This window comes from Sinohyriopsis cumingii, chromosome 13 (genome assembly GCF_028554795.1).
Source record: "Sinohyriopsis cumingii isolate HCF-2022 chromosome 13, ASM2855479v2, whole genome shotgun sequence".
Lineage (NCBI taxonomy): Eukaryota > Metazoa > Mollusca > Bivalvia > Unionida > Unionidae > Sinohyriopsis > Sinohyriopsis cumingii.
Window position 1 is genome coordinate 22,373,622 of NC_142973.1, and position 16,992 is coordinate 22,390,613.

The 16,992-nt window shown below is 33.7% G+C and overlaps 1 protein-coding gene across 1 annotated transcript in view; it reads left to right on the forward strand.

Annotated features, from left to right (window-relative positions):
* LOC149785045 (MAM and LDL-receptor class A domain-containing protein 2-like) overlaps positions 1-16,992 on the forward strand; it is a 349,170-nt gene that overhangs the window by 152,689 nt on the left and 179,489 nt on the right. Inside the window, exons 67-78 of the mRNA XM_089931272.1 lie at positions 89-281; positions 2,727-2,798; positions 3,239-3,391; positions 4,591-4,938; positions 6,413-6,559; positions 7,395-7,651; positions 8,971-9,211; positions 10,377-10,511; positions 10,996-11,120; positions 11,940-12,024; positions 15,129-15,206; positions 16,453-16,599. Of these exons, the coding sequence (XP_089787398.1) occupies positions 89-281; positions 2,727-2,798; positions 3,239-3,391; positions 4,591-4,938; positions 6,413-6,559; positions 7,395-7,651; positions 8,971-9,211; positions 10,377-10,511; positions 10,996-11,120; positions 11,940-12,024; positions 15,129-15,206; positions 16,453-16,599 (1,981 nt within the window). The remainder of the gene's footprint in view (positions 1-88; positions 282-2,726; positions 2,799-3,238; positions 3,392-4,590; positions 4,939-6,412; positions 6,560-7,394; positions 7,652-8,970; positions 9,212-10,376; positions 10,512-10,995; positions 11,121-11,939; positions 12,025-15,128; positions 15,207-16,452; positions 16,600-16,992) is intronic.

A 16,992-nucleotide genomic window follows, 5' to 3' on the forward strand; every position in this document is an offset into this window, starting at 1 on the left:
TTTGTACACCAGCAAAACTAATGAATGGAGTAAACAAAACATCAAAGACAAATATTTTCACTTGATTTTAAACCTTTTTACTGCACAGGGTAATGTGACAACACTGTTATGGAGTCTTGGATATGTGCCAACTGGTGCAAACCCAGGAGACTGGTATCAGGCCCAATTCCCAGTCTACAGTTCAAGTGATTACTATGTAATATTTGAAGTGTCACCCTACTCCAGCACAAGAGGTTATGTTGCTTTTGATGATGTCATGATTAGTACTGGAAATTGTGACGGTAAGAATTCATATACAGTTCATTCATATAGTAACTTTTAAGTATCTATTGTTTGTGGGAGGGGCAAAGTGGTCTAACTTTGTACATACACATACATGTAGATTTGTTGTTGTTAGTTCGTGCATTTAGCTTAGGTTTTGTGTACCTTATATACATAGCATTTTACCTGGAATCATGAAGCTTGACGAGAGAATGCATCTTGATGCTACATCCTTATTACAAAAGTAGGTTACCCATATTTCAGGCTTCATTGACACGATAATGATAATTCATTTTTATAATAGTTGTTAGAGATTACTAAACCTATGTAATCACTGATTAGATTTACATTTATGTTATTTTATTATATAATATTTATATATATATATATATATATATATATATATATATATATATATATATATATATATATATATCTGTGTGTGTGTGTGTGTAAGTACAGATAGATACTGATTGTAATGGATGTGAAACTTTTTATAGCAAGCATGTAAGGACTTTAAATATTCACTTAAACAGATATTTGAGAAAATGTGCAAAATAAGCATGGACTGTTCAGTAACATATATTTTAATGGTCAAACACTTGGTTCAAGAGATTTATTGATCTAAAGTTTTTGAAAATCATATATCTTTTGCTTTTTAAGTTGCTTAAGCATTGGACTCATAATCCAAGGCTTGTGGGTTCAGTACCTGTCCAGATGACCTTTGGTTGGTTGTCTCATTGTTTCCTTAGAAAAGGCACTTTATTTCTCATTTCCTGTATGATATAGAAGTCAATAAAGTGTTGCAAGTGTCAACCAACAACTAACCAACAATCTGTGTCAGTTGATGTATCCATAAAATGAAATAAAATGTATCTGTTATGTGCTATGACACACATGAGTTGTAGTCTGTCACTGTCACCAAATTGGCCATGAGGGGTAGACTGGTTTTATGACACACATGAGTTGTAGTCTGTCACTGTCACCAAATTGGCCATGAGGGGTAGACTGGTTTTATGACACACATGAGTTGTAGTCTGTCACTGTCACCAAATTGGCCATGAGGGGTAGACTGCTTTCATGTATCTACTGCAATAAGATGTATTTTGTGTACAGTTTAGATCTGGAAAAAAATGACAAGGAGATATAAAAAAAAAATCTTCTGGAGTGGCATATAGGATTCCTGACTTTGAAATTAATGAAAGCATTGGGTAATTTTGTTACAGAAAAAATAAAACTAACTTCAGTCTGAACACAAGAAACCCACAGAAACACTCAGAATATATGAAAATGTTAAATAATTTAATAACTTAAGACTGAATCAGTCTGTATCTGAAGATCAAAACTGCTTTTTTGTTAATGTACCAAGTACAAACAAGTTATGGCATTTTTGTTATTTATATTTTATATGTTTTTTTAATTAATTTTTTTTATATCTCAGTGTAATAATGCTATGTTTTTCATTATTCAAAATGTGCATCCCCAATTTGTTGTGTCTTAATCTAATTTTAGCAACCCAGGGGGTGCAAAAAAAACCTTGTTGTAGAAAGTAGCGGGAACACTGAATTTTTCCCATTGTGTCTTAATTATTTATAAACATCTCATCCTAATTATTTAATAATATTTTCAGATTACTTATCAATCTTCACTTTTGCATTGATTTCCTATTGAACAAATGTAATTGACTGGTAAATACCTCCTGAAGGGTGAACCTTAATCAGAGTGCATACATTGCCGGTGATTAATCTAAGACTTTTTGAGGGTAAGCTGTTTATGTAACAAACTGTGACCACACGTTTCAAGCAGTTTATGTGCTACCTTTATATTTTTATTTTATATACAGTGTTCAGAATATGCATTTTATCTGGTTGTACATATATTTGTAAGTGTTTATCTTCCTAAATTTGTACACAGTTCATTAGTGGATTTTTCAGACATTATTCATTGTTGGCAGGGCCAGTGCAAGGTAGAAAATAGTGCCCCCTCCCCCATCATTGAAATATTTAGTGATAAGAAATTGATGTAAGTTGGGCCAAAAGAAAGATCTTCAAATGGAGGGGAAAAAATGGTTTTGTTTTAATTTAGCTCCCTTGTATGATTTTTGCATCCATTTTCTTCTTGATTTGGTGCCCCTCTGAAAATGGTTCCCCATACAAGCGTACTGCTTGCAAGTAGCTTGTACTGACCCTGATAGGAGCATCATATAACCACAATTGTGCTGAGGTGCCTAACAATGCTATTACATACATATGTATGTATATACATACCTACATACATACATACATACATACATACATACATACATACATACATAAATACATACATACATACATACATACATACATACATACATACATACATACATACACACACAGACACACACAGACACACACACACACACACACACACACACACAGAGCATCTGCTAGATTGAAAATAAATCAACAATTACATGTAATTTACAGTGCAACCAGTAGAGGCAATGACTGGAGTCAGTCTCCCTCCGCCTAGCACAACTCCAGGAGGAGTCACACCAGGTATGTTAACTCTTGAAATGCTCTTTACATACCCTTGTAGATATTACTTAGGTGAAATCTGTTTGAGTGCAAATTAAGTTTGCCAACAATCACATATGTTGAGTAACTTCGTTTCAATTACCAATACTGCTTTTACAGAATTTCCAGAGTAAAGAAAAAAATCATAAACTGTTAAAACTTTATGTCAATTGCACAACAAGTTCCTGCAATTGACAGAATGTAATCAAGATAACTACTGATGGCATTGAAGAGCCAGAGAAAACCAGGAACTTTGGATGGTTGACCACTTTACTTACATTAGCATCATCTGCTTATTAGTTTGGACCTTGGTCTACTGATTGCAGTGACATATCCAATTGCTCCCTGTTGCATTCTGGCAACAAAAAAATGGAGCTGGCCAGCAAGAAAAAGTCGATCATCTCCATGTTTCTTCTTTTCAGCCCTGATTGGTGCATCACCATACGATTGTGACTTCCAGGTAGGCTTCTGTACCTGGACACAGGCACAGGATGACCAGTTCGATTGGACACGATATCGGTCTCACACAGATACAGTAGGCACTGGACCAGACAATGACCACACCTATGGCAACTGTAAGAACTTGATTTTTGTAGATTTTTTATTACATAACATTATCTGATAAATTAAGTGCAGTGTTCTATTTTCCTTTGAAAAATGATGTGGGTTTTTATATCCAACAGAGTTTTGAAATAAATTTCTGCAAAATGATAACATGGGTTATTAAATATGCTATCTACAGTTATAAAAGTAATTTTAAAATTTAGCGTACCTTATTTGTTTATATGTTTGAATTGAATGGAACAAATGTGTAACATTGCACCCCAACCTGACCCCAAAAAATAAAACCAACTTTTTTAATTTTGTCATCCTCACCAAATACAAGCATTTTAATTGTATTAAGTAAAATGCTATATGTTATTGTGAATTTTATTTTCATAAAATGAAAATGAGAAAGTGATGAAGAAACGTTTTATAAAAACATGTTGCCAAAAATCATTAATTCATTTGGTTGCATTAAAAAAAATTCATTCATAATAGTTTTTGTGCTTTTGCAAAAAGTTATTTTATTCCTGGTAATAAATTTTATGGATTTGTCAAGGGGTCCTGCTATTTCCATGGACAGAATACTGTTCATTTGGTGCTAAAATTTTTGTTACCAAGAATTAATAGTGGATTTATTTTGTGATGACAAACCCATTTCATTTACATGATGATAGTCGAGGCAGTAATGTTGTTTTTTTTGTTGCCCAACCATGTATAGCATTGGAGCAATTCAATGTATCAGGCACACGGAAAGTGCATTTGTGTTCCTTGAACACATTTCAGGCCACTTGCTTTTAGTTTTGTACTATCTCTGAAATTACATTTACAAATGAATGAAATGAAAATTACTGTAAATTATAACTAGTTAGCATTATTTAATATTTAGCAGATTTTGCATTGTATGCAATGATAAGATAATTAATTGGCAGTATGCATACTGAGTAACTATGATAAAATTGTATGTAACGAAAAGCTTTTAAACACTTTTTTTGTTATTAAACATTAAAAGTATTTCACTCAGTGCAGTTTTGTGATCATCAGTATGTTTTTTAAGAAAAAAAGTTTTGTTACTAATATGCAGTAATATAACTGGATCTGAATACCTTCCATGATGTTACCCCTGTCTGTCCATCTTGATGGTTAATGTTTACATTTCCGTTACTAGGTGGGACATTTGTGTTTTATGAACACATTTCATGATTCTTTTAAATTTTCTTTGTAACTGCAGCATCAGGATACTACATTTACATCGAGTCCTCGCTCCCACGTGTAGCAAATGACAAAGCCAGGCTGGTGAGTGCAGCCATCATGGCATCGTCACATAAATGTCTTCACTTCTGGTATCACATGTATGGGACTCATGTAAACACATTAAATGTCTATCTGAAGTCTGGAGGGAACCTTGGGACTCCTGTTTGGACCCACACTGGCACACTTGACAACAAGTGGTACAATGCAAATGTGGATATTTCCATGCCAAATAGCTACCAAATCGTGTTTGAAGGTGTCCGAGGAACAAGTTACAGAGGGGATATTGCACTGGATGATGTATATGTTACTGATGGTTCTTGTCAGGGTATGTATTTACAGCTCATCACTTCAGAATGTGTGTGTGTCTGTGTGTGTGTGTGTCTGTGTGTATGTGTGTGTGTGTGTGTGTGTACATTTAATGTTGACATGCACCAGTGCATGTCATAGAAAGAAGATCTGGATAGATAGTTAACTTATATAGTAAATCCACTGCCACTGGATCTGATTTATACTCAAGTATACACAGTAACTAGAGTATACACAGTAACTAGAGTATGCACAATAACTAGAGTATGCACAGTAAATAGAGTATATATAGTAACTAGATTATATATAGTAACTAGAGTATACACAGTAACTAGAGTATGCACAGTGAGTAGAGTATATATAGTAACTAGAGTATATATAGTATAGTAACTAGAGTATATATAGTAACTAGAGTATACACAGTAACTAGAGTATGCACAGTAAGCAGAGTATATATAGTAACTAGAGTATATATAGTAACTAGAGTATAGACAGTAACTAGAGTATGCACAGTAACTAGAGTATGCACAGTAACTAGAGTATACACAGTAACTTGAGTATATATAGTAACTAGAGTATATATAGTAACTAGAGTATATATAGTAACTAGTCTATACACAATAACTAGAGTATACTCAGTAACTTGAGTATATATAGTAACTAGAGTATATGTAGTAACTAGAGTATACACAGTTACTAGAGTATACACAGTAAGTAGAGTATATATATAGTAACTTGAGTATATATAGTAACTAGAGTATACACAGAAACTAGAGTATACACAGTAGGTTTATTACTCAAGTTGAAAGATTTTATAAAAATGGGATCTGGTGGTGGACTAACAAATAATTTTTTCAACAAACTGAATGCTAATTTGATACATTACTTAAAGGTCTGTTATGCAGTGATTGTGGATTTGAATTGATTAAAATTCTTGTAAAAATTGATGGGTAGATTTTTTTTATGTGGCACATTAAGTCAAAAAATTGAATATTAATACATTTGTAAATATGTCTTATAATTTCTTAATCAAGAATGTTCTAAATTTGTTCTTGTTCTTCGGTTTTTAAGGTATGAAATTGTATTGAAATTTTTTAAAATCAAAACGAAACATTAATATAGGATTGTTGTTGTTGTTGTAGGGTTTAACGCCATTTTTCAGCACACAATAGATTATACATGGCGGCCAGTAATAATGGTGGAGGAAGAACCCGGGAAAACCCCGGAAAGAACCACTGACCCACGAGAAGCTACTGGCAAGCTTTCTCACATACCCATGTTGGCTGAATCCGAGACTCGAACCCAAACAGACAGAGGTGAGATGGCAGTGATCCGTAACAGAGAGCGCTTTAGACCACTTGGCCACTTGGGGCCCCAATATAGGTTTGTGGATGATATGCATAAATACAAAAAAGAAATAAATATAAACATTATAAAATAAGATATAACCTGACAGAATTGTTCATATCGTTTTATTTTCTTGATTCTTCCAGCTGGATCAGTTTGTACATTTGAGAATAGTCAAATCTGTGGCTACATACAGGATCGGACAGATAATTTTGATTGGACAAAGCATTCTGGGTCTACTTCATCAGCTGGCACAGGGCCAGTTAATGACCATACATATGGCACACCTAGTGGTAATATCAGACATTCACAGCACACATTGGACAGCATGTTGAGTTATTATTGATTCTCCTAATTTTTGGAGTAACAAGTTATGAAGAATTTCTTTTTGATAAAGTTTTGTAAAAACATGAATGATCCACCTCACACATTCAGACACCGACACAAATATCTGTATGTGTTTAAATTAATGTTTCATGTTATTGCAGCTTTCCCCTCATTATAACACAGTAATTGGGATCTATAACTACTGAATGTCATGTACTGAACCATGGTATAGCAAGAATGATTAAAAAATTGATTATTTCTTGTGCGTGTTTTGGTTGTGGGATGGGAAACAAACAAAATGCCATTAAAAGTATAGTAATAAGTTAGTTAATGTAAATTAAGTATATTTTTCACTTCATGATATTTGTCCATGTTTTCCAGTAATAATAGTTGAAAAGGAAATATAGATATAATACTAAGCTTCATGTTGTTTTCTTTCAAACAATATTGTAATACATTTGATAAACCAATTCAGATATCATCATTTTATTTTGGTCATGGGGTCCATAATGTTGTATCTGGAACCATGTTATAATGAAGGATGTTATAACAAGGTAGAATTGTATGTTTTGACCTCCAAAATAGCATGGTGAAACCCAGGTATTACTTTCCCATTGCAGTGTAAGAACACAGATGAGACATTGAGTTCCACAGAATATTTTTATTGGTTTTCCAAAATCAGTGTAATCATTTTGTGTGGCACATTATTGATCATCTACATCTGTTTAACATTCTTGTTAAAAATGATTACAATATTTTGCTCAATTTATTGGCTTGAATAAAGGCACTTTATCCTTTCAGGTTCCTACATGTACACTGAGGCTTCAAGTCCCCAGAGACCCGGACAAAAAGCTCGTCTAATTGGAACAACAAACCCAAAAACTAACGGTGCCTGTTTGCAATTCTATTACAACATGTATGGCATAACCATGGGAACACTGAATGTGTATGCAATGACCAGTAACAGGGTGGTCAATCCAATTTGGACCAGATCAGGTAACCAGGGCAACATGTGGCTCAAAGCACAGGTCACAGTTACCTCTCAAGTTCCATGGCAAGTAAGTATAATCTTGTACTACCCTGCCCATTCCTGTTTACTACGGCAACCTAAATGTACTGTAATTACCCAAGTATCATTCACTTTCAGCTGCAGATATTGTAGACCTTGACCTTTTGTTGCATACTGTAATGGTAGATCTTTGACTCTGGTACTAACAGTCAGGTGCATGTTGTCAGGTGCATGTTGCACAAGAGCAAATAGAGTTACATCAGGCATGGCCTAACGAGTAATTTACATTAATTTTGAGGATACATTTTTCATGGAATTATGCATCTGTACACCAGAAGTGTATGTAATTTTATATGTCACCTACATTTTGTGTGTTGAAATATATCTCTTTTTTATTTTTTTTACATGGAAGTTTGAGCTTAAAGTAGGAACATTTTTTGAAATAAGTGAGTTTTTGTATCTTTACTGATATGTTGTCACTGATAGTTATGTTCCTTTGAAATAAGTTATTGTCATGATGCAGGATTGGTGAATGATTAAAAGAGTAGATGTGAATAGTCATGTACGTCAGAATTTGAGGGGGTATACATAATGTCTTATACCATTTTAGCAGTTATGAAACACTAATTATGTCACTCATTTAGGTGAAAAGTTACAAAAGTTTAGGTGTTTTAAATAATGTGGAGAATAGCTGTGATTTTATGATATTAAAATACTTTGGGTTTTGAATTTCCATAATTAATGAAGATGACTTTGTTTCAGTAAATATAATCAGTTCAGCAGTATAGCCTCTTAAATTTTGAATGCATTGGAGATTTCATGTCAGGTGGTTTCGGCATTCTTATACAGCATTGCAATTTTGTTCTTCAAATTCACAGATTTGATCTGTTGTAGAGATAATTAGATATTGACATATTAAGTTTAGATTACAAGTATTTTATGAAGTACAACCTGGCCTGCAAATAATAAAACTCTTGAACTTGAGCTTCTACCAGTCACAAATGATGTTACATTTAAAAGGTTATTTCTGATTGGCTAATAGTGGAATCTGAATCGCAGATTCCGGCTTGTGACAGGCTAAAGGCCAGCATTTGGCTCTGAATATTGTAAAACTTCCTTAAGTTGGACACAGATCAGACCAAGAAGAACCTGTCAGTCTACAGAGCTTCCATTATTAATACAGCAACCTTTTGGGAATCAAACTCTTTGTCCATTCAGTGAAAGAAAATGGGTTACAGAAGAGTCAGTTTGGGGAACTTTCACTGTATTGTAATAATAATAATCATTGTCATCATCATCGTCATCATCATCATCATCATTTCACCTCAGAAGAATTAGCCTCACCTGAGAAATGAAAACCTTTTTCAGCCGGTGTTTGAAGGAATAATAGGTTCAGGTTACCAGAGTGACATCGCCATTGATGATGTTCAGATTCAAGATGGTGCCTGTTCTTCGGGACCAGGAGGAGGTGACTGCAACTTTGAGAAGGATATGTGCACCTGGACAAATACACAAAATGGAGACAATTTTGATTGGCTTCGAAAGACTGGTTTAACTAGCACACAAGGCACAGGCCCTGATTTTGATCACACCATTGGAAATTTCCTTGGTATGCAATGTTACATACAAAATCTATCATACATCATTAGCAAAGTTAGAATGATTGCTAGAATTTTTTTTTAATCCATTAGTGAAGCATGTGAAAGGAAATTGCTATTGATTTGTTCTGTTGAACTTTAAAATTTACGAAAATGTGTCTGATAATTATTGGTATAAAATCAGTCACTGAATTGACAACTGGTACATTATTAAAAGAAAGGAAGAGGCTGTACATTTCTATTCATACATGACTATCAATCTCTGTAGAGTGGACAGTATGAAGATGGTGTATCCAGTAATATATAGGAATTTTAAGTTATGTAATTAGGGTGATGGAACAGGCTTCTAGTCCAGATGAAATTGCACTAAAAGGACCATTTCAGAACTTTTTGTCACATCATTTCAAACTGACTTAAACATGGACACAATAGTTATGGGTTGTGGTAAAAAATTTGGTACTGAATGTTGGATTTTCATTTTTGAGCCAAACATGTTGCTTGTTTTCTCTACCCACATGTGAAATAAATCTTTTCATACATATGATATTCCAAACATGTATGTGGATGTGTTTTTTGATTAGATACAAAAAGGTGATACTGTAATTTTTTTAATTCCTGGTACACCAGTTTTGTGTTGCCCAAGACCATGAGTTTAAAGACCCAATCAGCATGGTCCATTTCTGAAGACCATGAATTTAAAGACCCAATAAGCATGGTCCATTTCTGAAGACGATGAATTTAAAGACCCAATAAGCATGGTCCATTTCTGAAGACCATGAATTTAAAGACCCAATAAGCATGGTCCATTTCTGGAGATCATGAATTTAAAGACCCAATAAGCATGGTCCATTTCTGAAGACCATAGAACTTTCTTTGCCAGAATCATTTGCAGTAAATTTATCTACCATGAAAAAAGAAAGTTTATTCAGTCTCTCTCTTTTTCCTTTTTTTGTTGTTGTTCTTATAAGACCATCACATTGTCACTCACAAAAATAATTCTTAGTGAGGCTATTTTGATATAATGACATTTACTTTGTGTAGCTCAGGACATTAACGTTAATTCATGTAAAACAAACTGAACGTAAGTTATAAATTATCATGTACATTTTTCAGTGTTTTCCAATATGAGGTCAACTTGAATTTGAAATTAAAGATACATTTTTGATCATGATCCAGGTCACTATTTGTATATCGAAACCTCAGCCCCACGAGTTGCTGGTGATAAGGCATGGTTAGTCAGCCAGAATTTCAACCCCTTCCAAGGCCCAAGTTGTATGCAGTTTTGGTACCATATGTATGGCATAGGCATTGGTGAGTTTACAGTTTAATTCATAATCAGCCTCTGACATCACTTTGCCCTACCCATTGTTGAGAACATCCAAATTTACTTTTTAAACAATTTTTATCCATGTTGGTAAACATGTAGCTCCCATATATATATTTAACAGTAAATGCAAAACTATAATCCTGAAGTAGAGTAGGTTCTTATACAGATAGATGTTTCTACTTGATCTTTCCCTTCCTTCCAGCCATCAATTTTTGTATACAATGGTTGGAGTTTGGGCGTTTAGAGAGAGAGAGAGAGAGAGAGAGATGGGGGGAGGGGGCAGGCATATAAAGAAACACAGATGAGTGCAGTCAGATTTGAGTTTGAAAGACAGTTTGAATTGACTATATTTTAGCATTGTAACATTGGTAATATGTATTTATATATAACATTTGCAATTTATTAATTCACATTTGGTGATTGGTACAGATCTAACACAGAGTAAATGTGGTATACAATTAATTCCAGGGACCCTGAATGTGTACGTGAACTCTTCAGGCTCAGCCACACTGATCTGGACCCAGACTGGGAATAAGGGCAATAACTGGCTTCAAGGGCAGTTTCCAATTCCTAGTGCCACATATACATTCCAGGTAAGTGACATGAACGTGGTAGGTAATTTTCAGGATAATTTTGTAGGATGCACACCACAATAAATTGGTGCTTTCCATATTGAACCCCAAACATTTTTAACATGCAGTAGTACAAATTTATTTGATTTTAATTTGGCTGAAGCAAGCATAAAATGTTGATTGAAGGTAATGATTTTCTTTGCAAAAAATATCCAGATAGCTTGCATGTGTTGTCAGTAGATTTGTCTGGTGTAAGAATATCCCAAAAAATCTTGGATGTTTCTTAGCTGTTTAAATTTGTTTTCACCTTTTGATTTCAGTGGCAGGCAAACACAAGTGTCATATTCCTTGACTCACATAACCTAATTATGCTTTTTAATATCTGCTGCATATATTTGAAGAAAATTGAATGATATGTAATGACCTCTGGAAAACACAATAATTGTATATGAGACCTTCAAGTTTTGGTATTACATCCAAAAATAATGGATAATACAGAATACTTTAATGATCTGGAACTATCCTCAGATCTGTTTCACTTCTATTATATTTATAAAGAGTCTCATAGATTGATGGCATTCTGAATTCTTTAAATTCTCAAAGTTGTATCCGACTTCCTGGACATAGGAGTTTTTGTTAGTAGTTGAGGCATTATGTGTTTTACAAATACATATTTAGATGTCAGACAGTATGCAGTTGTGTCATACATTAAGTAAAATGGGATCAAACAAAAAGAAATTTAAATGAAATGAAGAAATTTAGATTACTAGTTGTTTCAATTGATGATGTATCATTTTCTAAAAGTTTTTGTCAAAATTGAAAATGATTCTTTTATTCCAGATCAAATTTGAAGGGATCAGAGGGCAAACTTTCACTGGTGATATTGCCATCGATGATATTTCCTTTACCCGGTCAGCTTGTGGCTGTAAGTAATGCTTTTAATGTTTCTTGGATTTGTATCTAGTGAGGCATGTAAATTTCACTGCAGTTATATAGATATTTGCTGCAATGGTGTTGTTAACAATGTCAGTATTTTTGCGTTTTTAGTTCACTTGGCAAATATGGTCATACAGTCTATTAGGTTAAACAGTCTATAAATAGTCTATTAGGTCAAACAAGCTATTAAGTCAATAATGTCATACAGTCTGTTAGGTTAAACAGTCTATAAAGAGTCTGTTAGGTCAAACAGGCTATTAGGTCAGACAGGCTATTAGGTCAAACAGTCAATAAGGTCAAACAGTCTGTTAGGTTAAACAGTCTGTAAATAATCTATTAGGTCAAATAGGCTATTTGGTCAAACAGTCTTTCAGCTCAAACAGTCTATTAGATCAAACAGGCCTATAGTATGGTATTTCATCTGTTGTGTTGAAAAATGTTTGACTGAATACACCCTGTCATGAAGCTCTTACAGATTTGATCAGATGATACAGATCTGCCATCAGATCTGGCTCCAGTACTCAAGATGATGCTGATCTGCGATCATATCAGGTCTCCAGTACTCAAGATGATGCTGATCTGCAATCATATCAGGTCTCCAGTACTCAAGATGATGCAGATCTGCCATAAGATTTGACCTCCAGTACTAAAGATGATGCAGATCTACCATAAGATTTGACCTTCAGTACTAAAGATGATGCAGATCTGCCATCAGATCTGGTCTCCAGTACTCAAGATGGTACTGATCTGCAATCATATCAGGTCTCCAGTACTCAAGATGATGCAGATCTGCCATAAGATTTGACCTCCAGTACTAAAGATGATGCAGATCTACCATAAGATTTGACCTCCAGTACTCAAGATGATACTGATCTGCGATCATATCAGGTCTCCAGTACTAAAGATGGTACTGATCTGCAATCATATCAGGTCTCCAGTATTCAAGATGATGCTGATCTGCCATAAGATTTGATCTCCAGTACTCAAGATGATGCTGATCTGCCATAAGATTTGATCTCCAGTACTCAAGATGATGCTGATCTGCCATCAGATCTGGTCTCCAGTACTCAAGATGGTACTGATCTGCAATCATATCAGGTCTCCAGTATTCAAGATGATGCTGATCTGCCATAAGATTTGATCTCCAGTACTCAAGATGATGCTGATCTGCCATCATATCAGGTATCCAGTACTACTCATAATAAAACTCTAAACCATTTCTCCTCAACAACTGCTTGACAGAATTTGACCAAAATTGACAGAAGGCATCCATGTCTGAAGTCCATTTAAATTGGATCATGTGAAGCCAGTCTTCCATAAGAAATGGCCATCAAGTCTTAAGTTATAAAAATCTTTAAATAACTTGTCAAAACTTCTCAACAATGTTTCACCAGATTTCACACAAGAACTTGCACATAGAAATTTATAGAAATTATGCCATGGTGTCAACAAATATTTTTTTGACAAAACAACAAAAACTTCAAAATAAAACATGTTTTGGAGATAGCTGAGAGCTGATCATAGACAAGACCCATTGTTCTATGGAATCCTTTTATGAACATTTCTTAATTATTGGATAAATTATCACTGGACCAGTTTTGACTAAATTTTACTGTGAGAATTCTGGTGTAAGGGCTGTTTAAATATATACAATTGATGCTGATCCACCATCAAATATGGCCACTATTACTCTCAGAATAAAAAACCATTAATCAGATTTATAGAAATTGTTCAGCAAAATATATAACATTTGTCCCAATGATGCCACAGTCTTAGACATCACAATAAACTGCCACACTGCAGACATCATCCAAGAGCTCAAAAGTTGACCAACCAAATTTGATCAAGTTTGACAGAAAGCATGAAGGCAAACAGTACTTTAAGTTTATACAAATGATGCCAATCTGATATTATTTAGGACTGCCATTATTAAATAGAAAGAACTTTCATATACCTGTTTCTCAAACCCATGCAGCAGAATGTGACCAGGTTTGATAGAAACATCTGGTTTGAAGGGCTTTCAGGTTTAAATAAATGATGCCAGCCCACCATCAGTATAATTTTTTGGCATCAATGCCATTTTTTTATTCACCATATAAAAGACTACTTGTCATTAATTGTTCAACAGAATTAAAGCAAATTTTCTAGAAAGCATCGATGCAAGAAGTTTGTACAAATGAATTTGATTTACCATCAAATGTGACCACTGTTGCCAAACAATAGAAAAACCTTTAAATTATTTTCTTTTTTTTTAAAACGCTCAGCAAAATTTGACAGCTTTTGACAGAAAGCATTTAAGCATAAAGGCCTTGACAAATGATTCTGATGTACCAGCAAATATTGCTGAAGATGGAAAATACACAAAAATTTAAACAGTTGTTTACATTATATATTATGTAGGAAGAAATTTCTACAGAAAGTATCTTACTGGCTTAGATTTTTTGGTCAAATCCCCCTGCATTTTAGGTATTGGGTAGGTGTCAGACAGGTGGGAGATCTTATAGCTACCTGAACCTCTTATTTATTGAAACAAAGCATGTTAGTACTTATGTATTTGTGTACATGTTTGATTGATAAATTTACCTTCCTGTGTTCTTTTTTAAAATAGGACAACATAGAGGTAGCCTGTTTGCTTTATGGAATTAATATATTAAATTCTTAATCACCATAAAGTAATAAATGTAAGTAATATTTTTATGGTTAACAGAAAGAAGAAAATCATCTAAGTATTTTGCCTTTTATTATTATTTCACTTTGAAATTCAGTTTAGGAAAGTTCCTAAATTTCCTTTATATTATTAATATGTAAAGGTGAACTTTGTAATTTTCAATTTTAGCTTTTGTTGGTAACAAACAATAAATAGAAATGATCGAATTATGGATAGAGGAATGGATATACTGGATGGATAAATTTAGTCAAGAGATATAGGAATGAATAGGGAGGATGGATGGATAAATTTGGTTGGATACATTTGATCAGAGATATATGAATGGAAAGACAGGATAGAAAAATTTGGTCTGAGATCAATATACATACACAGATGCTGAAAGATTTAACTTCACATTTGAAATCATTTCTCAATTATTTTAACAGATCTGCCACCACTTGCCAACCCATCAGTTGCACCAACACAGAATACAACTGTAGGGACAACAACTCGTGCACCATTTGGTAAGTAATATGTATAAATCTCTAAAATATCCGTTTGGTAAGTAATATGCATAGATTTTGTTAAATATCAGTGTTTTATTTCTGCTATGCAAGAACTTAAAGCATCTTAAAGAATTATTAATTGACTAGATACATAGTAATTTTTATTGTGAAGAAATTAGGAAAATTAAAATAATAACTAACCATCTTGTATCAGTAATCATGTATCTACAGAGGTTGAAGATACTTACTGTCTCAGTGGTGCAAAGCATTTCTGTTCATTTCCTTCACTTCCATGCTACCCATTCTATTCATGTAGGTTCATCGAACTGAACAAAATATGAGGTTCCAACACATCTATACAGTCTTTGTTTCTTTAAAATAAAATATTTCATTTATTTTGCATGTAAGAATTTAAACAAACATGCCATATTTTTGTCCTGCTTGTAAATGGCAAGGCATTGGTTTAATTTTTTCAGAAGCAATGATAATGTCATCAGCAGGTGCTGTCTCTAATTGTTTTGAAAACAACATATCCTCTAATCAGTTTCTGTGTTCAAATTTGCTAACACATTTTAAACTGAGAGAATTTTATTTACATTAAAAGGTTATCTCTGTATCTAAATATATTTCAGTTTTAGTTTTCTTTTAGCTAGATTTCAGATTTTGAGTTTAAGTGTGAACTAAAATTGAGAATTTTGTAAATATGGGATTAGTTCCTTCAAACATTTGTTTATAACATAGAAACGTAAGTATATAAAAAATGTACTATGTGGCAACCTGAGGCAAGTTAAAAATGCTGCTGTGCAAGTGATATATTCTGGTACTTGCCCAAAATTTATGTCAAAAATGAGTACTAAAAATCTGTATTATTTGATAAAGTTTATAAAATCTGTGATTTGGGCAAGCAGAAAAACTGGATTTTTCCAGCGCTGAGAACAAAAGTCAGGATCAAAAGTTCACTTGTCTGCTTGTCTTTGTAAGTGCTATTTGGGTAGGACAAGTAAATTTTTCCAAAGTAAACAATACAAAGTAAAAGTACATTTTTTTTGCAGGATGAGTAGCATTTTTTGAAAGTTTTTAAATGCCACATTTGGATAGGTTTGGGATCATACCATGATGGAGCAGTGGAGGTATACCGTTCTTGTGAATTCTTGTAATTAATTGTGTTAAGTTTTGTTTTTATTTTTATTTCCATCTAAAAAATTTCAACTGATTTCATTCACTGAATGTACACTCACTTATGTGATTATCTTTTTTTTCTTAGTTTCCCAGTCACAGTGGGACTGCTCCTTTGAAAACAATCTCTGCACATGGACACAGGATTTGTCCGACAACTTTGATTGGACAAGAGCCCAGGGACCCACAGGAACAGCTCAAATTGGCCCTATAACTGATCATACCCTTGGAACAGGTTTATGAAAGAATTTTCTCATCTTTTTGTATGAATCGTTTAACTGCAAAAATTGAGTGGTGATTCATGGTGTTTTAAGATCTCTCTTATATATGGAACTCCCTCAATATAAAGCCTTTCATTATAACACAGATCCTTTTATATGGTAGTTATGTTCATGACTCCCATTTCATCATGTAAATGTAGCAATGATATGTATGATAGATTTTATTATAAAACTGTCTCATGTATTGGACTATAGTAAAATTCATATTGGTCATGTAGGCATTCAACACCAATTATTTCAATAATGGGTGTCATTTTGGGGAACTGGATTTACTTGGATCCTCATACATCTGTGTTCCTCTGGAACTTCATTATTTACATGCCAAATGAAGTACATATGGCAAAATC